The sequence below is a fragment of the Bufo bufo genome, chromosome 2 (genome assembly GCF_905171765.1).
Source record: "Bufo bufo chromosome 2, aBufBuf1.1, whole genome shotgun sequence".
Taxonomy (NCBI): domain Eukaryota; kingdom Metazoa; phylum Chordata; class Amphibia; order Anura; family Bufonidae; genus Bufo; species Bufo bufo.
The window spans coordinates 394,630,720-394,654,678 of NC_053390.1; the positions used below are offsets into that span (position 1 = coordinate 394,630,720).

The 23,959-nt window shown below is 40.7% G+C and overlaps 1 protein-coding gene across 3 annotated transcripts in view; it reads right to left on the reverse strand.

Annotated features, from left to right (window-relative positions):
* Nucleotides 1-237: 237 nt before the first annotated feature.
* ADAMTSL1 (ADAMTS like 1) overlaps nt 238-23,959 on the reverse strand; it is a 1,022,249-nt gene continuing 998,527 nt past the window's right edge. For 2 of the 3 annotated variants that reach the window (XM_040417238.1, XM_040417240.1), the window contains 4 exons: nt 11,302-11,509; nt 8,651-8,760; nt 4,167-4,387; nt 238-1,543 (listed from right to left, as the gene is read on the reverse strand). In XM_040417238.1, the coding sequence (XP_040273172.1) occupies nt 1,437-1,543; nt 4,167-4,387; nt 8,651-8,760; nt 11,302-11,509 (646 nt within the window). In that variant the 3' untranslated portion in view covers nt 238-1,436. Of the gene's footprint in view, nt 1,544-4,136; nt 4,388-8,650; nt 8,761-11,301; nt 11,510-23,959 lie in introns of all 3 variants that reach the window. The other variant, XM_040417239.1, reaches the window with a different exon arrangement.

The window sequence follows — 23,959 nt, forward strand, 5'->3', positions numbered from 1 at the left end:
GAGTTATGGTACTGTACATTCAAGACAATAAACCACTACAGGCTATATAGAGACCATACTGGGGCAAGGAACTCAAGTCACATGGACTTTAACACGTTCTCCCTCGGCTCCTCTGGCCACAATGTTTTCCTTCCACAATTCATACACTAAGTTAGGTTTGTGACTTTCAATAAATGTGTGCTTTCGTAGGAATTATAAATATCAGATAAAACATAAAGGTCATCTTTTCCCCTGACCAAAACTACCGTAAATTAATTTGGAACGCTGAGTGCTTCTTAAGCGGTCGATTCTGCTTTGAAATATAGATAAGACAATTATATAAATGAAGGGCATGGATATATCTCATTTTTGTGTTATACATTATTATATGTATTATGATTGCTCTTAGATTCATGAAGTCTGCTACTGTACCTGTCGGACATGATACTTATTTGGTTTCTTACCGCCATCTACTCGTATCTGCATCCGATAGGGATGTTAGGCTTGTTTTGACACCCATATGTGGCAATTAATGCTACTCACAGTTTAGGTTTAGTGGACAAACCCTTGATGAATTTAAAAAATAAAATTATCTAGCCCAATGGCATCAAAATGTACAAGAAACAAAGTGCTAATAAAAGCTTAAATAATTCTCTTCTTTTCCCACTAACATATTCTATTCTTTAAAATTTGCACATTTCTGTTTGCCGTGTTTGTCATTCTCAAGCATCACACTTTCAAAGTGCCATTAAAAATAGCGGAATCTGCTTTATGTTGGTAGTCATTGATTCCATATACCTTGTACTGGGGAGATGCAGTGTATGAATTTCACAGGTCATTGCATGATAGGTCATGCCCGTAACCCTTGTCATCAAAGTTAAATCTGTGCGTGAATCAGGCTCACTAGTAAGCAATGCTGTTGTTCTTCCTACGATTGTATAGACAACTTGGTCTTTCAGATTTGGTTGTTTTAAATCCAGTAGATGACTGGTCCCAGCTTTAGTTTTTTGTAGTGTGCGTCGTTGTGCAGTGCTCTGTGTTTCATAGTGGGGCGGCAGAGAAAGCACAATATAAAAATAGAATTAAAAAAATTACAAAAATAACAATACATGTACATCTAGAAGTGTCCATTTGTCACCAAGTCATGTGTGTCCCATCATAATCCCTTTGTTCCTATGTTGCTTGAAAATTGTATTGTAGGCTGCAGCATCCTCGTAACTAGGTCCATGATGCAGACTAAAGTTTTTGTGCTTGGTATCCTTATTTCAAATGATGAGAAAAGTGAATCAGGTACATCCTGTCCTCCAGCAGAAGACAACCTTGCTGGGTCCTTTTTAATGGTTGAACTTCGCACAAGTAAATGCAATCACAGGATCATCACAAGCCTGTGGATTAGCTCTGTTCTTATTTATGTCTCCTTCCCGAGCTAAAACAAAGTTAGGCTTCTGAATGGGTCGTCAGGCTTTCCCACAAGTCCCACAGCAGCGAGATTTAAACTGTGCAAGCTGACAGAGTTTCAGCTGTTTTACTTTTTCACAGTACCTGGTTGAATCTCTGCAGTCATCTAAAGGAAAAAGAAACACAAGTCACATAAGGTTCTATACAGTGTATGGCTACAACTGCCATCCAAGAGTAAATCTTACCACTAGCGGCCAATTACTACATGTACTACTATCAGAGACTATGAACATGAGACTGAGGTGGCATGCTTTATGAGAAGAATACTTATCTGAATAATCTGAGATATAATACAGCATACTGCTGCATCTGGTAGCAATATGAATTTACCTTATTATGAATCACAGGCAAAATGTAATAATGTTCAAAGCTTTATGTCAATTTAAGACTGGACTTACATACAATAAGGCATCATGTTAGCGTGTGTGCATTTTTCATATGCTACACAGTATTAAAAATGCTCTTACAGACCGCAGCCTCATGCTCGGGGGGATTTTCCATAGAATATTCAGCCAGAACCCAAATAACTTCTAAACAACTAATTTCTGGTATTGATCATTTTTAGGTTAATCAAAAATTTGATATTTCAAGATTTTTTTGCATCAATGTTAACGGATCATTTTTTAAACTCAGCTTACATAACCGATGACATTCTACTTTGCACTTCAGCAAAGGATAAGCAATATTTTGACCATTACACAGAAATCAACAATATAATAAAAGCAAATCATTATTATTATTAGAGATCTTAGAGTTAGTAACTATCTATTCTGGAATATGCCTAATGCTGGCCAAACGTTTAAGGCTACTTTCACACCTGCGTTCAGGTGTCCGCTCGTGAGCTCCGTTTGAAGGGGCTCACGAGCGGTCCTGAACGCAGCCGCCCGGCCCTGATGCATTCTCTATGGAGGCGGATCCACTGAGAATGCATCCGCCTGCCAGCGCTCAGCCTCCGCTCCGCTCAGTGAGCGGACACCTGAACGCTGCTTGCAGCGTTCGGGTGTCCGCCTGGCCGTGCGGAGGCGAGCGGATCCGTCCAGACTTACAATGTAAGTCAATGGGGACGGATCCGCTTGAAGATGACACCATATGGCTCAATCTTCAAGCGGATGCGTTCCCCATTGACTTACAATGTAAAGTCTGAACGGATCCGCTCAGGCTACTTTCATACTTAGAAAATTTTCTAAGTTTTAATGCAGACGGATCCGTTCTGAACGAATGCGAACGTCTGCATTATAGGAGCGGATCCGTCTGATGAAACATCAGACGGATCCGCTCCTAACGCTAGTGTGAAAGTAGCCTTAGAAAGCTGACAGCCCACATACACATGAACACTTGGCTCATCTGTGCATACATATGTTCTCAATTGGTCGAGAGGACTAAGGCAATGTTCACATATGCTGCAAGTGGACACGGTTACCTGATCCGACACAAATGCGAAACCTTGGATGCCATGTTTTTTGTCCACCCGAAACCCAGAATTTATGACTATTAACTATAATGGGATCCAGCAGTAGAATCTGACCTGTAGAATCCGGCAATGCCAAATCCAGTGAATGGCGGCAGACTTTTCTCTTCTGGGACAACCTACCGGAAACGTTCACCGGAGATGAGAACGTGGCCTAAGCCACTGCTAGAAACCTCTAATGGTAGCTTATCTCCTTTGTTAACAAGGTATTTAGCAAGCCTAAACTCAACATGTTTGACCTTTCTTTCTCCCCGCATCTGACATTAGAATAGAGTCGGGATACCACACCATACACATTAGATGGCAGACCAGTCCAGCCAAAACAGGCAGGTTCAGCTGAAATTTATCTAATGTATATGGGCAGTTGTATATATATTATTTTAGTATAACATGCATTCATTTTATATATTTCTGTTAAATGGGGACATTCTGATAACAAATGAGTAGATACATGGCAGTTATATGAAGAATTTAAAGTGTACCTCTCTCTCATAGAGTGGCCTTGTACTAAGCTTTTAAGGGTATGAACACACGGTCAGGATTCTACATGAAGTTTTGGAACCCAAAACCAAGAGTGAATTAAAAATAGAGGAGAAGTGGTATTGGTCCTTTATACTTTCTTTCCTTCTATGATCAACTCCAGATTTTGGCTTCCAAAACTGCATGCAGAAACCTGACCGTGAGGCCTCTTAACTCTACTCAAAACAGATTCTCTCACACAACTACTAAAAGAGGTTCCGGAAAGTGAGATATGAGGTGCACTTTACACTGGATACCTTAGTGTCTGTACAACTGAGAAAAACATTGGTTGCTGGTGGATAAAGCTATGGCTCTGCAGGGTTATGGAATAAAAAGACATTTCCTTTGACCTTATGAAATAGTCTCTTAGTAAACCACTCCAGAAATTTTCTCTCTGTCTTGAATGTTCAAGGTGAAGTTTTACAAGGCAACTATACAAACTTAGCAGAAATAAAACTTGGTACAATGATTTTACATGTGGCTGTATTTGCTAAGGTGCGATGTTGGTGGGATGTGAATATGCAGCTATCCTTTATACAAACTTTCCCAAATGGCAGGCAAAAACTACCAATGCTACTACTGCTTAAGGGGTAATGACACTAAAGTAAAGACTGTTGCTGTAAAACTGGGCATTTTGCACAATATTGTTCTTCCTTTACCAGCAATTTGGGGAACTATGACAAGGGACCTGGAAAACCCACTTAAATCGTACCTTAGTAAATCCAGCCCTTACAGCTCATACCGTTCTCACAAGGTGCCATGTTGCAGCGCTGCCAGTTAGAGGGCCGAGGTCTCCAGGAACACATACGCTCTTGAACAGACCTGCCAGTTCGATGATGAACACACTCAACACGTCTGGATTGGAATCCATAGCTGCCACAAGTCGCTGTGCAGTGGGTCCAAGGAGACACCCTCCACTGTACACTGCACATGTCTGCCAAGCAGTTTTGTGTACTTAGCGGTCTGAGGAAGAGGAAAAACAGGACTCTTTTAGTAGATCACCAAACTGCTCAAAATGTTTTAACATGTCTCTTTCAGAAAACAAAAACCTTCAAGAAACATCCACTGCTAAAGAGAATTTTTATTGTAATTACAGGTGTTATAAATTAAATGGAATATCCAGAATTCAAAAATGAATGGCCGATCCTTAGGTTAGTCCATCAATACTAGAGTGCTGGGGATCCAACTCCTGGCATCACCGCCGATCATCCGTTTGCCGATAGACATCTTAAAGGGAACCGGTCACCAGGATTTTGTGTATAGAGCTGAGGACATGGGTTGCTAGATGGCCGCTAGCACATCCGCAATATCCAGTCCCCATAGCTCTGTGTGCTTTTATTGTGGGAAAAAACTGATTTGATACATATGCAAATTAACCTGAAAAGAGTCCTGTCCCTGACTCATCTCACGTACAGGACTCATCTCAGGGTAATTTGCATATGTATCAAATCAGTTTTTTTACACAATAAAAGCACACAGAGCTATGGGGACTGGGTATTGCGGATGTGCTAGCGGCCATCTAGCAACCCATTTCCTCAGCTCTATACACAAAATCCTGGTGACAGGTTCCCTTTAAGAACAAGCCATCAATTTTTAAAGCCTGCATAACCCCTAACCCCACTACTTCGGAGGATATCTAGCAGGCATTCAATGTCATTTATACAGTAGGATTTAGTCTGTCCTGAAGTTTGACACTTTGACTCCTTTCCCTTCCATTGTTATTGTCAGGGAGTCAGTTCTTTGTAGTTCATAAGAAACCAAACTTTACAGTTCTGCAGATTTTTACCTGAAATAATGCGATTTTGTAAATGAGCTCAACATTCCTACTGGATTCTGTTTCTGTTACCTTTTTCCTATTTGAATTACATACTTGAAGAGAAGAGCGAATTTAGTATTTTGAAATTCGTTCACGCTTCGTTTACTGGTAAAAGGTGAAATGTGTTATGGATTCCGTTACCACGGACCATAACGCAATTCTATGACGGAATGCATAACGGAATGCCTTTAGAGGCATTCCGTTATTCAGTCCGTCATTCTAGAAGTTTATGGGCTGCAAAACGGATCCGTCCCGTTTCCGTTATGCAGGAGAGCACTCCCCTACATAACGGAAACAGAACGGATCCGTTTTGCAGCCCATAGACTTCTATTATGAAGGAATGAATAACGGAATGCCTCTAAAGGCTTTCCGTTATGCATTCCGTCATAGAATTGCGTTATGGTCCGTGGTAACAGAATCCATAACGCAATTCACCTTTTACCAGTAAACGAAGCGAGAACGAATTTCAAAATATGAAATTTGCTCATCTCTACCTATAATCTCTATCCAATTAGAGCTAAATGTTTTGTATAAAGCGTTTAAATAAATACTGTATTATTATGCTATACCAAATCACACCATATCTCCATTTATTGTAATGCAGACTAAAAGAATGTTATAATTAGAGATGAGCGAATTTCTTAAAAGTTTGATTCGGCTGATTCGCTGAATTTCACAAAAAATTAGCTTCATGGCGAATTACTTCGTCACGAAGCGCATTTGTTTGTAAGTAGCGGGTGCAATGACAGGGAGCTGCGATAGCGCCGCCCCCGTCATTGTACCCCTCAGATGCCGCGTTCATACATGATTGCGGCATCTGAGTGTAAAATTAACAATAAAAAAATATAAAATCAAACTTACCGCCTCCATTTGCTCCCGACGGGCTGGCCGCAGCCATCTTGCTTGAAGATCTCAGCCGAAATCCTGTGCGGTGCGAGATTATATCATCACGCCGGCTGGCATGGTGACGTATGATGTCATCACGCTGGTCGGTGTGATGATGTAATCTCGCACCGCACGGAATTTCGGTCTTCAAGTAAGATGGCGGCGGCCGGCCCGTCGTGAGCAAATGTAGGCGGTAAGTTTGAATTTTTAGTTTTTTATACTATTTCAGGTTAAATCGATTCGCTGACACGAAGCTCAAGGATTCTAGGCGAATCAAATTTATCCTGGAATTCGCATCGAATTCCACTTCATGGGATTCGATTCGCTCATCTCTAGTTATAATATATATCCCCATTAAATTACAGAAACAAATGGACACAACTGGACAATGGGAGTTCAACTATGAGCAAATTACTCTAAAGGCTTGGTGGCTTAAATAGCTTACAGTCTGATTGCTACAAATTCACAAAAACCTAAAGCATCCCAACATTTTCCTCAGGAAATCGCTAGATGAAATTGAGCATGCTTATCCTATTCTGAGTTCATTTACAGGGCAATTTAAAACAGATATGCTAGTATAATAATGTCAAAAACATAGTAACATATGGTAATATGAACATATACAATGTATTAGCTGAAAGTAATATCATTGATGCCTTGGGCGGTCTTTAGTATTTACAATTGACTAGCGAACTGCCAATCTAATATAGAAAGCCGAGTGTATGTGTGTATGTCAGCTAAAGAAATCTGCATCGTCGCATTTACAATCACGAAATTTGGCACACAGGTACATCAGGTGTCTGGGAAGGTTTTAGACCGGGTCTCAGCTCTCTAGCACGTACCGTTCCTGAGATATTCCCAAAAAAATGCAAATATGGCACATCACATGACCTACATTAGCCAATAGAAGTCTGCAGGTCTTTCTCTTCATAGCCCAACTGCCATACACACGATCACATGTCCCTTATCAGCCAATAGAAGCTCGCAGGCCCTTAGTCTCCACATACACACAGTTTTACACCTGGTTTCCATAACAACCCAGCCATTTTTCTTCACTGCTGCAGGTCAGCTTTAAAGGGGCAGGGCGCTGTGGATGACACTGTTAAGGGAGCGGAGTGCTGTGGAGGTCACAGTTCAGAGGGCAGGTAGGGTGGCCATTCAGGCCACCCATAAAAGACAGACTTAAAAACCGCACCCCCAGGCCCCGCTAAGCCACGCCCTGATCTGGTTAGCCCACACACCCTTCCACGGCACAGCCGCCAGGGATTGAAAAAATGAAGGCAAAAAGCAACTTCTGTCAGCTGCAGGGGTGGGAGGGAAGGTGACTTTCTCCCTGCAGCTCACAGTCAGACAGCTCGGAGGACAGGGAGTCTGAAAGCTGGACTGTCCAGTCTAAAACCGGACCTCTGGCTACCCTAGGAGCAGGCTGCTGTGGAGGTCACAGTTAAGGGGACGGTCCACTATGGAGGTCAGTGTTAAGGGGCAGATTGCTGTAGAGGCCACTGTTAAGGGGGTGGAGTGTTGTGGAAATCACTGTTATGGAGATGGGGTACTGTGGAGGTCACTAATAAAGGGGAGGCCACTGTGGAGGTCACTGTTAAGGGGGAGGGATGCTGTGGAGGTCACTTTTAAAGGGGCAGGCACTGTGGAGTTCTCTGCTAAGGGGGCAGGGTGCTGTAGAGGTCACTGTTAAGGGGGTGGGGTGTTGTGGTAGTCACATTTTAAGGGAATGGAGCTCTGTGGAGGTCACTGTTAAAGGGGTAGGTTATTGTGGAAATCAATGTTAACGAGACGGGGTACTGTGAGGTCACTAATAAAGGGGCGGCCGCTGTGAAGGTCACTGTTAAAGGGGAGGGCGTTGTGCATGTTACTGTTAAGGGGGCAGGCCGTTGTGGAGGTCACTGTTAAGGGAGGAGAGGACTGTGGAGGCCACTATTAAAGGGGCAGCAGGGTACTGTGAGGTCACTGTTAAGGCAGCGGGGTACTGTAAGGTCACTGTTAAGGGAGCGGGGTACAGTGGAGGTCACTGTTAAGGGAGCGGGGACAGTGGCATTTACTGGTAAAGGGGCTGTAGAGGTCTCTGCTAAGGGGTCGGGAATGGTGGAGGTCACTTAAGGGGACTGTAACCTGTGGTCAGTGTTAAGGGGCGGGTGCTGTAGAGGTCACTGTTAAGGGGGCGGTCCCCTGTGGAGGTCACTGTCAAGGGGGTGGGGTGCTGTGAAACTCACTGTTTAAGGGGCAGGCTGCTTTGAAGGTCAAAGTTAAGGGGGTGGGCTGCTGTGGAGGTCCTATTTTAAGGAGACGGGGCACTGTGGGGGTCAGTGTTAAGGGGTGGGGGCTGTGCAGGTCACTGGTAAGGGGGCGGGGTACTGTAAATGTCACTGTTATAGTGTATCCTGTCGATATCTTTTAACAACACAAACATTAAATGAAATAGATTAAATATACCAGTGCGAAGCTGGGTTCTTCAGCTAGTGTATAGTATGGCTTATTAGTAGAAAATGTATATTAACCTGATGGATTACCTGGGTAAGACATGGCACTGTTCTGGAAATACGATGGTTCCTTCTCGTGTTTGACAATACACCTGTCTATGCTGTACAGCTGTTCGCGGTCCTATACATGGCCCATGACACTACGCAAAAAGATACAGATATCATTAAACTGCAAGCAGTAGACCAAGATTTCAATGATCTTATGTGTCTATGTACAAAATCTACCTTACTAAGTTAAATAAGACAAAGTATATTGACATAAAACGCTTGTTTATGGAGAGTAGGACTCCCATCACTTCCTACCAGTACACTGTAAGGGGTGCAACAAGGCCATCTGCTCTTTTTAATTTGGAAGCAAATGCATCAATCTCTTTACCACTGGGATTTTAATTACCTTTTTGTAATTTTGCATGATGCAAATTTCAGAGTATGCAATCTAGAAGTCTGCTCTCTTCTATATGCAATGACTATGTTAACTTCCAGACTAATAACCCAATCAAATCTACTATAGTGAAGGGACACTTGAGCTTAAGCAGAGCAAAAGAGTAAATAACAAATATATGCTTAAAGGGAACCTGTCACCAGGATTTTGTGTATGGAGCTGAGAACATGGGTTGCTAGATGGCCGCTAGCACATCCGCAATACCCAGTCCCCATAGCTCTGTGTGCTTTTATTGTGTAAAAAAAAACAATTTGATACATATGCAAATTAAGCTGAGATGAGTCCTGTACGTGAGATGAGTCAGGGACAGGACTCATCTCAGGTTAATTTGCATATGCATCAAATTGGTTTTTTTACACAATAAAAGCACACAGAGCTATGGGGACTGGATATTGCGGATGTGCTAGCGGCCATCTAGAAACCCATGTCCTCCGCTCTATACCCAAAATCCCGGTGACAGGTTCCCTTTAAACTACTAAGCTGTTTTATAGAAAATATGTCTGATTACGTGTCAATTCAAATAATCTTAAATCAGAGCCATGTGCATAGTGGCATACCATGTCTCATAGGCACTCTGTGTGCTGCTGTATGGTGCCTCCTGAAAAGTATTTCAGTAACATAGCATGCAAATGAAGCTGGAGGCACGTAGAGGTGTAGTATGCTTTATATGTCTTATTATGGCTCCGTACAAGTCGGAAGTTGAATGGAGCTGTAATACGTTGCATGAGCCCTTACTGGAATCTGTCATCAAGTTTTTGCTGGCCTAGCTCAGCTGTGACAGACTCTGATTACAGGGCCCTCCTGCGACTTATTGACAGCTTTCTACTTATTACTTTGCATAGGGAGAAATCGGTCAATCAGTGATAGGTGGGCAGAGTTGCTGGTTCATGAATATCAAGCACATGGACATACTAACAGGATACAGGGCCTGTCTCGCACTGCAGGTAATATCGTTTTCTGGCACCCATACAAATTAACCAGTAAGTGACAAACCAATATAATCAGGGTGTCTGCCACCAATTTGTTCTGTTCTCAGATAGGGCTTCGGATTTACTTTTATTTGCATTTGCTTTTATTTCCACACACTGGAAAACAACTTTTTACATACTGCATTATTATGACCAATATGATGCAGTGAAGCATAGGACATTACCCTGGGAATATCTGTGTTATGATGGGAAATAAGCCAAGATGATATGAAAGTACAGTCTAAAACTATGCATAAATACTGTACACATGCGTAGCACATGAAGAAGTACAACTAATCCATGGCTCACTTGACACCTTGTGATGCCTCTGTTGGCTCAAGAACACATAAAAGACAGTCAAGTAACAACATATAAACTCCATCCAAATCTATAACATTAAAGGCTTTTCTGCAGAAGAACAAAATGCACATTTGACCGCACACAAATATATCTATGCTTCCAATTAAAATGTTTTTATTCCTCTTCTGATGACTCTCTTATGATGTACACTAAATATGACAAATAGAGGGTACTTAGTGACTTGATGCCTGTTTTTCTTTTTGGTTCTCTGTTACTGATAAATGTCCTGCCTTATACCTAAAGGCTGCTTCTACAGTAGGAGGATACATAAAATATGACATCAGTCAAACGGAAAAGTTTGAAGAGTTAACTTGTATTTAATGACTTGGGTCTTCTTTAGATGGCTGTAACTCAGCAGCATTCATCTATGATGATGTATTCACTTAAAGTGTACCTAAACCTTTATATCTATATTTTAACTGCTGTAAATGCCATGAAATAAAACTTTCTAATATGCTTTATTTTTTATGTTTTACCACCAAAATAGGCTCCTAAAGTTCAGGTGCCTAGAGCGCTTTAGAATCAGTACTCTTGTTCACCGGTGTGTATGGGAGTACAGACTCGCCTGTGGCCGTACGGACGTAGCGAATATATGCAAGGCTTTAGCAAAGCAGCGTTGGTACAAGCAGAAGCAGCGATTCTCTGCCTGTACAGAGCTCAGTGTGGCAGCAAGGGAGTCCGTCCTCCTATACACAACAGTGAAATTCAGGTGTCTATTTCACTAGGAAAAGTAAAAAAAATTAATAAAAATAAAAAGTATACTAGAAAAATATAATTCATGGCATTTACAGCAGTTTAGGTACACTTTAGACGAGAACAATCGCACAGAACATGTATGAACAACATTACCAATTAGTTTAGTTTTACAATTAATTTTTACTCTTTATCACATCCAATTTTAATCTTCTTACCTGTTCCCATGAAGATGTGGCCCATTCTACACACAGCTGTCGACTGCAGCTCTGACTATCAACCGGACGTTTTGCAGACAATATACAGCTATCATTTGGAACTGGGACAGAGAAGCCCCCAGCAGTCATCTTTTGACATGTCACGCGACGGGTTTGGACACCCCCTCCACAACTTTGTGAACATGTTGACCATGATGTAACCATCCACCTAAAGGGAAAACAGTAACATAATTATACTATCTATCTATCTATCTATGCAGTGTATGTAGCATCATCATGCAAATATAATAATAATAATAATTCAACAAGTAAATTGACTAAAAATATTTTTTTTCAATTGGTCTTTATTAATAATATTGAGCTGTTCTATTGAGCTGTTCTGTCACACAGGATTAACAGTTTTTCTAGCTGTGGGAATTTTACTTTTTACTTGTGTCAGTCATCTAATAAACCTTATCCCTAAATTACTAAAAGGTCATAAACATTTATTTAACCACATTCTTATCAGTAAGATAAAAATTGAGCTATAATAAAAGTGTTTATAATGTCTGTGAGCAGAGATAAGGAGCCCGTCAGGTGAGCTGTCTGATGGAACATAGTAAAAATTCAAAGCCTGCTACTTAAGAAACGTAATGCTGCACAGAGACAGGGCTTCAAAATTGGAAAAATCATTTTACTTCAAAATTAGCACAAGACAATAATAAAAAAAATGCCCCCAAAGGTGTACCTAGCCTTTAATTCATTTTATCCAACACTATAAATCTGCTGCTTTACATTTTTTGACATCCAAGTCAATTTGTTAGATTTTAGCAACAGACTTAAATGTTTCTTAAAACTGTAAAAACGATTTTGTGACCACCAGATCTGCCCACAAATCATGTCAAAGAATGTTGTTATGCTTTGGAGAACATATCAAACATTGGTCTGGCTTTTTATCATGAGGCAAACAGTGGAAAAGGACTTCAAACCTTCCTTTAAAGCTAAATAATTTTACTTTTATTCAATTTTTTTTAATTACAGTTCTTAATTTATGTATCTTTAGCTACATAGCAATTCTTAAATATAGTGTAGGTCCACCTAAAGAGTAGTTGAATAATCTAGGTTCATACCACATTCAAGCTTTACAACTGATGTACTGTAGAATGTACAATCATAAAAATCATCTACATTTATAAATGAAAGGTATACTGCCAAACGTATGCATAAAGGCCACTCATTTGGCATACATCTGGCTAGCCGAATTCTATAGGCATGTAAAACATACAAACCTAGCTGAAGATGTTTTTCTAGTGTGTGCATAGGGGGGGGGGGGGGGGGGCAACATTTAGCTCATTTTGTCTTTTTATCTTGTACGTTATCTAGGACCATTTCTCATATACAGTGGTAAGTCCATTCTAGAAAGAAAAGTGAACTCTCTGCTCCAAATAATGGACCTTAATTGAAAGTTCTCTATGTTGTCTCAATCAGACATCTTGTATTTCTATCTTATATTTCTACTTCAAAGTCCAGCAAAGAGTTAAAGTGAAGAGATAGCTTGGTTATTAGTGAATATTGGAATTCTGATGTACGTACGGGACTAGATATATAAAGGGTTGTAAATATGGTGGAGTCTTAGTAACAGATTAATGTAATTCTATGATTCTTAGATGCTTGATTATTGTGCGTTTGTCAGCTTCCATAGTTTATATCCAATACACATTATTAGTAATGATGAGATCAGAGGAAGATGGATCAAAGGTTAAAGTATATCGGATATTCATTCTCATACAGTTGTGTTCAAAATTATTCAACCCCCAATGCTGTAAAGGGTTTTAGGGAATTTGCAACTAAAATGACATCGATTGTTTTTGTAATACAGTATTAAATGTTCTTTTTGTGATTTCTTCATTGACACAATTATTCAACCCCTTAAAGACTACCACTCTTAAGAACAGAGGTTCATTCAAGTGTTTTCGATCAGGTATTGAAAACACCTGTGGATGTCAAGGAGCAGCAATCAAGCATAATAAGCACCAATTAGGCAGATTTAAAAGGACTGTGATACTCAGCTCCTTCTAGACATTTACTGGTGTGTTTACAAACATGGTGAAGTCAAGAGAATGGTCCAGGAAGACAAGAGAAGAGGTGATTTCTCTTCACAGGAAGGGCAATGGCTATAAGAAGATTGCAAAGATGTTAAACATGCCAAGAGACACCATAGGAAGCATCATTCACAAATTCAAGGCAAAGGGCAATGTTGAAACGCTACCTGGTCGTGGCAGAAAGAAGATGCTGACTTCGACTGCTGTGTGCTACCTGAAGTGCAAAGTGGAGAAAAGTCCCCGTGTGACTGCTGAGTAACTGAAAAAAGATTTGTCAGATCTGGGTACTGAAGTTTCAGCTCAGACAATAAGGCGCACACTGCGTAATGAAGGCCTCCATGCCAGAACTCCCAGGCACACCCCCTTGCTGTCTCCAAAGAATAAGAAGAGTCGACTGCAGTATGCCAAAAGTTTTGGGATAGTGTTCTGTGGACTGATGAAACTAAATTAGAACTTTTTGGGCCCATGGATTAATGCTATGTTTGGAGGAGGAAGAACAAGGCCTATGAAGAAAAGAACACCTTGCCTACTGTGAAGCATGGCGGGGGGTCAATCATGCTTTGGGGCTGTTTTGCTTCTACAGGTACAGGGAAGCTTCAGCGTGTGCAAGGTACCATGAATTCTCTTCAGTACCAGGAGATATTGGATGAAAATGTGATGCAGTCCGTCACAAACCTGAGGCTTGGGAGACGTTGGACCTTTCAACAGGACAATGATCCCAAGCATACCTCCAAGTCCACTAGAGCATGGTTACAGATTAAAGGCTGGAACATTTTGAAGTGACCATCGCAGTAACCAGACTTAAATCCGATTGAGAACCTCTGGTGGGACTTAAAGAAAGCAGTTGCAGCGCGCAAGTCTAAGAATGTGACTGAACTGGATGCTTTTACCCATGAAGAATGGGCGAAGATACCCGTAGATCGCTGCAAGACACTTGTGTCAAGCTATACTTCACGTTTAAAAGTTGTTATAACTAGAAAAGGATGTTGTACTAAGTACTAAGATTGAATGTCACTTGGGGATTGAAAAAAACTGATAATGATGTGAGCACAGAAAAGACATTTGTGGTTATTTCATTATAAATGTTATGTTATATTTGTCTGACTTACAAGTGCCTCTTTGATTTAATTGTAAACAAGATGACTGAAATGATCAAAATCAATGTCAAACTGGCCAAAACACTTAATTTCAGTGGGGGTTGAATAATTTTGAACACAACTGTACGTGCTAGAAAACTTTATCCAATTAACCATAATGAAGTATAAAGAGGCGTACATTTTTCTTATGCATATTAGTGTTTGGAGGTGGTCATATAGCAGAACTTTTGTCCAATTAAGAACTGTGAAGTGTACAGGAGGTGTAGGTTCCCTTATGCATAGTGATGTGCTGAGGTCAACATGTGAAGGAATATTAATGTAATAATGATGTCATGTATGAAGAGACATTGATATGTATGCACTGTGGTAGACTGCGGCATTTCAAGCTATGATAATGATATGCCTTTGTCATCTGAGGTATTAGAATCTATTGTTTGAGAGAAATGTGGCCATTGCTATTACCATTCATCATGTAATCATCCAAGACCACCCAGCTTTCAACCAACTCTGTATCTTGCTCTATTGTTTTTATCTCAAAACTAAACGTGATTGCTTTTCCAAGAAGAAATGTCTTGAAGAATTTATTTCAGAGTACGGAATTTCCAACACTCTCATGTTTCCAGTACAACATTATTCCTCTATTATATCACTTTCCTAATCTTGTGTACTAAAGCAGCGCACATAGGTCACAACCAAGTCTTCTGCTGAATGACAGGTTTTATTCCGATTTAGCCCAGCAGGGTCAAGAATGTAGCACAATGAGATGAGATGTTTTCATGGATGGTTAAATACCAGTAATTTAATAGAATAAAACGTAAATATAAATCCTATAGTGGTCTAAATAAGTGTTAAAAACCTATATTGAGTTCATGTAGACAAATCATTGGATTATACTACAAGAAAAGATCACTGGCCTATTGTACAGCCAACACCCCATAGCTGCACAGCTGTACATGTGAGAAGATGAGGAACGCACATTTTGATGGATCAACACATCCATACCAGAGAGGCAAGTGAAACTACATAGCACTGCTCTCCTGAAGACTTTTGCCTCTTCAAATCCCCATAGGCTAACTTTTACTCTTTTATATAATGGTCCACAATGCTCCCGCCATAGATTGCATGCAGCCAAGATCAGTGTTCAGCTTCAAATGAAAACAGGATGCAGAACGTTTTTCAGTTTATATAACTTTCCCATATAGTTTCCTTTGGTGCCGGCAAAGTAGAAATTTCCTTGGAGATGTGTCATCATGTTAGTGTTACGGTTGAACTAAAGTTCACTAATAATTAGGTGAGCAGAAATAGGCCAATGAGTTCAAGGACTGCAATGTGTAAACTATTTTATGGAACTCTGTTATAGGATCTGGCAACCAGTGCTTAACTATTTCAGAGAAAGATGGATCGTTACAGGACCCTTCCAACAGATGATAGTTTATTAGTGTAAAGCTGCCAAGCTAATGAACACTGATATAAGATAATCAGGAAAAGCAAATAAAGCTGATATGTCAGCACACATTCATTTTACCAGTGGTTTCTTGTGAATGTAAGCCTGAATACTGAGAGGTTGTGATGTGTCCTGAATGTTATATTCCATGTCATGACTTCATATACCGTACTTTATTTTACACTTCCAGCAACTGCAACGTGGACTTCATTCAGATGGCTGGGATATGGGCGTATTTTAGAGTCCGTATTATGACTACAGTTCCTGGCCTGACCATCGGTCTCTTGACCCCAACATACAGCATCATAGGCATACAGTATATGATGCTGTAAGTTCAGGTCATTAAACCAAGGTCAGTTCAGGAACTGTGAATATAATATGGATGTTAAAATACGCTGTTTTAGCATTTACAGACTAGCAAGCTCTTCTAAGCATGACAGGATAGCAGATTTATTTATGAAATGTATAACCCTTTAATGACACAGCGATTTTTAGCTTATTCGTATTCCTTTTTTTACTCCCGGCCTTCCCAGAGCCATATCTTTTTTATTAGTTTTTAATTTCTACGGAGCTGTGTAATGGCTCATTATTTGCAAAGTGATCTTTGTTTTTTTAACTGATACCATTTTGTGGTGTGCATGACCTCTTAATCACTTTTTTATTAAATTTTTGGGGGGGGAAATGAGTCGACCAAACTGTGAATCGGCCATTTTGATTTTTTTCCATTGCTAATGCTGTTTATTTATTATTGTTTATTTTTATTATGAGAAAAGAGAAGGTGATTAGAATTTTTACATTTGTATTTTTTTTTATATTTGTAAAACATTTTTTACACTTATTTGAAATCCCTTTAGGGGAATTAAACATGCAATCGTCTGATTGCTTCACCCATAGAATGCAATGATTTAGCATTACAGCCTAAGGCTACATTCACATGACCGTATGAATGAGTTTGCATCCGTTCCACAGTTTTGCGGAATGGGTGTGGACCCATTCATTTTGTGTGCCCCACAAAAAATATAAAACATGTCCTATTCTTGTCCACAATTGCGGACAAGAATAGGCAATTTCTATGATAGCTGCAGCATGTCCGGTCTGCAAATTGTGGAACGCACATGGCCCAGTATCCGTGTTTTGCGGATCAGCAAAACACCATGTTCGTATAAATGTAGCCTTATGGGCATTTACAGGCAGGGCTCCATAGGAACATCTCTGAGGCAGGCCTTGGAGCCTTCATAAGGCAAAAAGATGCCATAGCAACCAAACTGCTCCTTCGATCTTGCTGTGGGGGAGCTGTTCGGGCCCCACGCAGTGCTCCCATGGAAAGATTGCTCAGATACTGTGGTCACAATTGTACATGGCATCTGAAGGGTTTAAATGTCCATGCATTATCGCCGATCACGGACAATGCCTCCAGGTGTCTGCGGATCTTTAAAGATTGAATTGCACCATACATGTACAGCACAAGTCGTCAGGGGTTAAAGGGGTTAGCCACTTTTTGGCGACTGTTGACCAATGTGTATGTAAGATGACTATTTGGCACTTACTAATATAGCCCTTGCTGATCTCCTGTGCTATTTGTTAGATTTCCCAGTACACTTCCCAGTATGCTAGTATGTCCCATATTTGGGCAAATCTGTGCTGTTTGCATAGAGGTCCTGTCTATAGGATGGTCGCTCATGGAGGGTCCTGTGACCAGACAAATTACTCATTTTCCTCCATTTAGACACCCTGCACTAACTCCCAAAAGTGCAAATGCAGATGACAGGTGCAGTGTATTTGAATGGAGGAGAATAATGTGTTTCCTCCATCAGCAGCCATTTTATGGACAGGATCTCCGTGTGAACAGAAAATATGACTTGGCCAACAAGGGGGCTTGCATACCTTATTAAATATAAACAGTGCAGAACAGTCATCTTACAAACACATTGATCAACAGTATCAAGAAAATTGGCAACTCCTTTAATTGTGAGATATGGCAATGTTACCATACATATTAATTTACAATATCTATTTTACTGCTTTTTTTTAAAGTGTTTTTGAAATAAAAATCCCTTAGCAAAGGCCTAAGGGCATGTGCATATTGCTCTGCCTGCTGAGATCCTCACAGATCCTGAGGTTTAATGGGCGACAGTGCTTAGATTTATGTATACACTCACCTAAAGAATTATTAGGAACACCTGTTCTATTTCTCATTAATGCAATTATCTAGTCAACCAATCACATGGCAGTTGCTTCAATGCATTTAGGGGTGTGGTCCTGGTCAAGACAATCTCCTGAACTCCAAACTGAATGTCAGAATGGGAAAGAAAGGTGATTTAAGCAATTTTCAGTGTGGCATGGTTGTTGGTGCCAGACGGGCCGGTCTGAGTATTTCACAATCTGCTCAGTTACTGCTCAGTTACTGGGATTTCTAGGGTTTACAAAGAATGGTGTGAAAAGGGAAAAACATCCAATATGCGGCAGTCCTGTGGGTGAAAATGCCTTGTGGATGCTAGAGGTCAGAGGAAAATGGGCCGACTGATTCAAGCTGATAGAAGTGCAACGTTGACTGAAATAACCACTCGTTACAACCAAGGTATGCAGCAAAGCATTTGTGAAGCCACAACACGCACAACCTTGAGGCGGATGGGCTACAACAGCAGAAGACCCCACCGGGTACCACTCATCTCCACTACAAATAGGAAAAAGAGGCTACAAGCTCACCAAAATTGGACTGTTGAAGACTGGAAAAATGTTGCCTGGTCTGATGAGTCTCGATTTCTGTTTTGACATTTAAATGGTAGAGTCCGAATTTAGCGTAAACAGAATGAGAACATGTATCCATCCTCTGATGGCTATTTCCAGCAGGATAATGCACCATGTCACAAAGCTCGAATCATTTCAAATTGGTTTCTTAAACATGACAATGAGTTCACTGTACTAAAATGTTCCCCACAGTCACCAGATCTCAACCCAATAGAGCATCTTTGGGATGTGGTGGAACGGGAGCTTCGTGCCCTGGATGTGCATCCCTCAAATCTCCATCAACTGCAAGATGCTATCCTATCAATATGGGCCAACATTTCTAAAGAATGCTATCAGCACCTTGTTGAATCAATGCCACATAGAATTAAAGCAGTTCTGAAGGCAAAAGGGGGTCCAACACCGTATTAGTATGGTGTTCCTAATAATTCTTTAGGTGAGTGTATATAGTTGAGGGGCAATATATGGGCTGAGCCATGAGGCAAAAAAGGAGGACCTATCATAAAGGCAGTACAATTTTTAACACAAGTAAATTAGAAGTTTATTTATTTGTATTAACAGGACCACTTGTGGCCAATATCAAAAATAATTTAATCTTGGATATTAGAGGGTGCCCTCCCACAAACATTTATGGCACAATGACACAATATGTCATAAACGTTTGATTGACAAGGATTCAGGTGCTGGTACCCTAACTGATCCAGACAATGGTGTCCCATAATCTCAGAGACAAATGATGACTGGGAGGAGAAGATGGCTTCTGGAGCTGTACAACGGAAGAATAACTAAAAGAACCTTGTCTGCAGTCTTAAAACATTTGCAGATATACTTTCCAGTGGGCTGCTTTTTCTCTATTGGTAATGTTACCTCAGCTACCAAATATATTCAAAAAAGTCAAATGTACAGTATATATAAAAATATCAGTAATGCAGAAACCGCTAGGTTATGATGTTCATCTGATCCTAGCAGGTGATGAAAAGATGAATGAACAAGTTCCAGCACATCTTGCAGTTGGCCAGTTCTTACATCTGACAAGCTGTACACAGCCAGGCCCAGGCCCTTGACAAGCAGAGTGTATTATTTTTTCATACTGAAGGGTGGGTCAAGCCGGGACATGATCACATTGATCTTTTCAACACTATATGTTATGCAAGTTATTTTCTGGACTGAAGACAGTATGTATTTTTGCAGATGTGGCAAGTTATCTGTAAATAATCCATCAATGATTTAACTATGTGTTTTTCAGTGCCAGCCTTTGCTTTGACACACTTTTATATATTTGCCAATGGTAAGCTGGTGGAGGGGGCAAGTCACTCATCATTACTGTATGTGTTCCTCTGACAATTATTATAGTACATAGCAGGGCCATTGTCATGGGCTTCTAATGCGCATTTGTGGTTTACACCCATCATTCTGGGACCCAAAGTGTGCTAAAATCTCACATAAGTGTAGAGAGATGAAGAACCTTCGAGGTTACAAAGAGCAGAAGGCTTTCTGGTGCCTCAGTAAGGGGGATAGAGACACATAAATTATTCCTGATGAAACCTCCTGTCCACACATGAAAATGTTGATACAGATGAGGAGTTAGTTTTTACATGCAATGTAGTACTTGAGGCCAATAAAATAAAAACAGAAAAGAAGATAATATATTAGTTACAACTGGTTTCATAAGAAACCAGAATGAGTCATGTAATGGCCAGGACAAGTTTACTCAACTTTTGGCAAAGCATATGGGTACTTGAAGTTGATACTAACTCTGTGCTGCAAAATTAATAAAAGTGGCAATGTCTAAGTCTGTAATACATTTTCTATCATCACTTTAATTTCTTTTAATTTACTTCACCTTACATTAAAGGGGTGGTGCAGAGTCATTATATTAATGACCTATCTTCAGAACAGGTCATCTGTATCAGATCAGGGAGCTCGGTGTCCTCTTCCGTGTTTACCTGCCATTAAATTTTAACGGCTCTGGGGAACCCAGCAGTGCAGTATAAAGGCCACCAATTATTTTTAATAATTGTAATATACATTGTAGTATGCTTGTGAGTAATTTTCCCCATCAGGGTTTCTAAAGCTGGACTCTTTAAAGCCTATTACATCATGATGTTCATAAGGAAACACATATGGAACATCCATATATCACTTTACTTCACATATGCATATATGTGGAGATGGCAAATGTCAATATTTTATTTGTAATAGAACGTAGATGACAGATCAAACGTTTAATCCGAGTAAATGTATCATTTTAAAGGAAAAATACGTTGATTCCAATTTTCACGGTGTCAACAAACCCCCAAAAAGTTGGGACAAGTAGCAATAAGAGGCTGGAAAAAGTAAATTTGAGCATAACGAAGAGCTGGAAGACCAATTAACACTAATTCGGTCAATTGGCAACATGATTGGGTATAAAAAGAGCATCTCAGAGTGGCAGTGTCTCTCAGAAGCCAAGATGGGTAGAGGATCACCAATTCCCACAATGTTGCGCAGAAAGATAGTGGAGCAATATCAGAAAGGTGTTACCCAGCAAAAAATTGCAAAGACTTTGCATCTATCATCATCAACTGTGCATAACATCATCCGAAGATTCAGAGAATCTGGAACAATCTCTGTGCATAAGGGTCAAGGCCGTAAAACCATACTGGATGCCCGTGATCTCCGGGCCCTTAAACGACACTGCACCACAAACAGGAATGCTACTGTAAAGGAAATCACAGAATGGGCTCAGGAATACTTCCAGAAACCATTGTCAGTGAACACAATCCACCGTGCCATCCGCCGTTGCCAGAAGCCATTTCTAAGCAAGATCCACAAGCTCCGGCGTTTTCACTGGGCCAGGGATCATTTAAAATGGAGTGTGGCAAAATGGAAGACTGTTCTGTGGTCAGACGAGTCACGATTCAAAGTTTTTTTTGGAAATCTGGGACGCCATGTCATCCGGACCAAAGAGGACAAGGACAACCCAAGTTGTTATCAACGCTCAGTTCAGAAGCCGGCATCTCTGATGGTATGGGGTTGCATGAGTGCGTGTGGCATGGGCAGCTTGCATGTCTGGAAAGGCACCATCAATGCAGAAAAATATATTCAGGTTCTAGAACAACATATGCTCTCATCCAGACGTCATCTCTTTCAGGGAAGACCCTGCATTTTTCAACAAGATAATGCCAGACCACATTCTGCATCAATCACAACATCATGGCTGCGTAGGAGAAGGATCCGGGTACTGAAATGGCCAGTCTGCAGTCGAGATCTTTCACCTATAGAGAACATTTGGCGCATCATAAAGAGGAAGGTGAAACAAAGAAGGACCAAGACGATTGAACAGTTAGAGGCCTGTATTAGACAAGAATGGGAGAGCATTCCTATTTCTAAACTTGAGAAACTGGTCTCCTCGGTCCCCAGACGTCTGTTGAGTGTTGTAAGAAGAAGGGGAGATGCCACACAGTGGTGAAAATGGCCTTGTCCCAACTTTTTTGGGATTTGTTGACACCATGAAATTCTGATTCAACATATTTTTCCCTTAAAATGGTACATTTTCTCAGTTTAAACTTTTGTTCCGTGATTTATGTTCTATTCTGAATAAAATATTAGAAGTTGGCACCTCCACATCATTGCATTCAGTTTTTATTCATGATTTGTATAGTGTCCCAACTTTTTTGGAATCCGGTTTGTATATGTTGGCCATACAATGGCAGATACAAGAAGGAAAATGACACAGCATTTAGGTTTGTGTCTTGTTAGAAATCGATTATTTGTTTAGACAAATTCATCCCGGTATTAGTAAGACAGCCATTAAATAAAGTGTTTTGTTCTTTCCGACCTTCCTTTGTTATACAGGTTCAGAAAATGTGTCATGAAGCATGGAGTGCCTAGAAAGCTTGAGTGATGTGGATTTCTTCATGGCTTGATACAAAGTCTTCTGTGAGGACCAAGTGTTAACTATAATGGTGTGCAGGGACATACTCTTGATGGATATTGGTAGATGTACACACATGCATATACACACATACTGTAGACACCGATATATAGACATACATTTACACACTATACACACTTAACAGAACAGTTTAGTCTCTCTTTTGACTTTAGATACTATATGCTAATAGTTATCTTCTTCCTGTGGCCTAGTCCTCTATGTTCTTGGCCACCTCTATCTCCTCTCAACGTCTTAGTGGGGTCAGGGAGTGGGGTGCCAGAGCTAAGGGGGTTGGGTGCCTAGACAGAGTAGTAACTAAAGGGGTTAACCAGACTGACGGATAAAGAAGAAGAAAAAGGGACAGAACTAAAACAGCATACCGGGCAAAAGACATTTCTTAGCAGTAGCATGTCAACATCACTCAGTGTTGGAGCTTTGTGAAGCTGACTTTTATAGGTAGCAGCCACTGAATTAAATGCAGAGCAGGCTGCTTTACCTATACCTAATCCTAACACGCACACACAAGAAACTACACTGAACATGTAGAAAAAGTCCTACAGCCTCCAAAAACAGAACACTTAATACTGGCCAATGTTCAGGCAGATTATCGCTAATAAACGTTTGTAGGACATGCCAGAGTAAAGATGCCACTGATTTCCTTGTTCATCGGGTAATAGGATCGTTGGTGCGGACACCTAAAACATTGTTTGCTGGCAGCAGATCGTGCAGTCTAAACAGTCCTATGCTGCCGGCAAACAATAATTCTATATGGGGATGAGTGTGTCACGCCTTGCCCTGTGAATGTTCGGAGGTCTGTCAGACTGGCTGCACATGTCTGACTTCTCTGTTTGTTTTGATTTGGGTTTGAGCTGGATCCACGTTCCCTCAGGTGTACTGGGTTTCATTGTTAGTGAGGCTATTTATCCCTCCTTCCCCCAGTGGCCTGTGTGGGTTATAGTTCTTTCCTGGGAGCTCTTGATTTGTGGTGGATCGTTTGCTCCAGCTCTGCTCAAGATAAGTCCTCTTCTTTATTTCTCTTTGTGTGTTTTCTCTAGGCCTCTAGGGAGACGCTTGCTTCCTCCTGGTTTGAAGAAGCAGGTTGCCTCTTCCCTTTTCCCTGCTGCTTAGGGTTTGCCCAGGGTGTTTAGGTTTAGGCACAAGGGCATGTGCATATCCACCCTAAGGGTATGCACATGGGCACAGCAGTTTAGGGAAAGCTTTTAGGGATCGCTAGGAGGTGACCCTTTTCTCCCTAGTTTTTGGGCCTAATCGTTTGTTTTCCCGTGTTTGGTTATTTCCCTGCTTACCTACCTATCGTGACAGAGTGATGGCATTAACTTTGTGCCCGACAATCATCTGTTCAATTGAGAAGTGT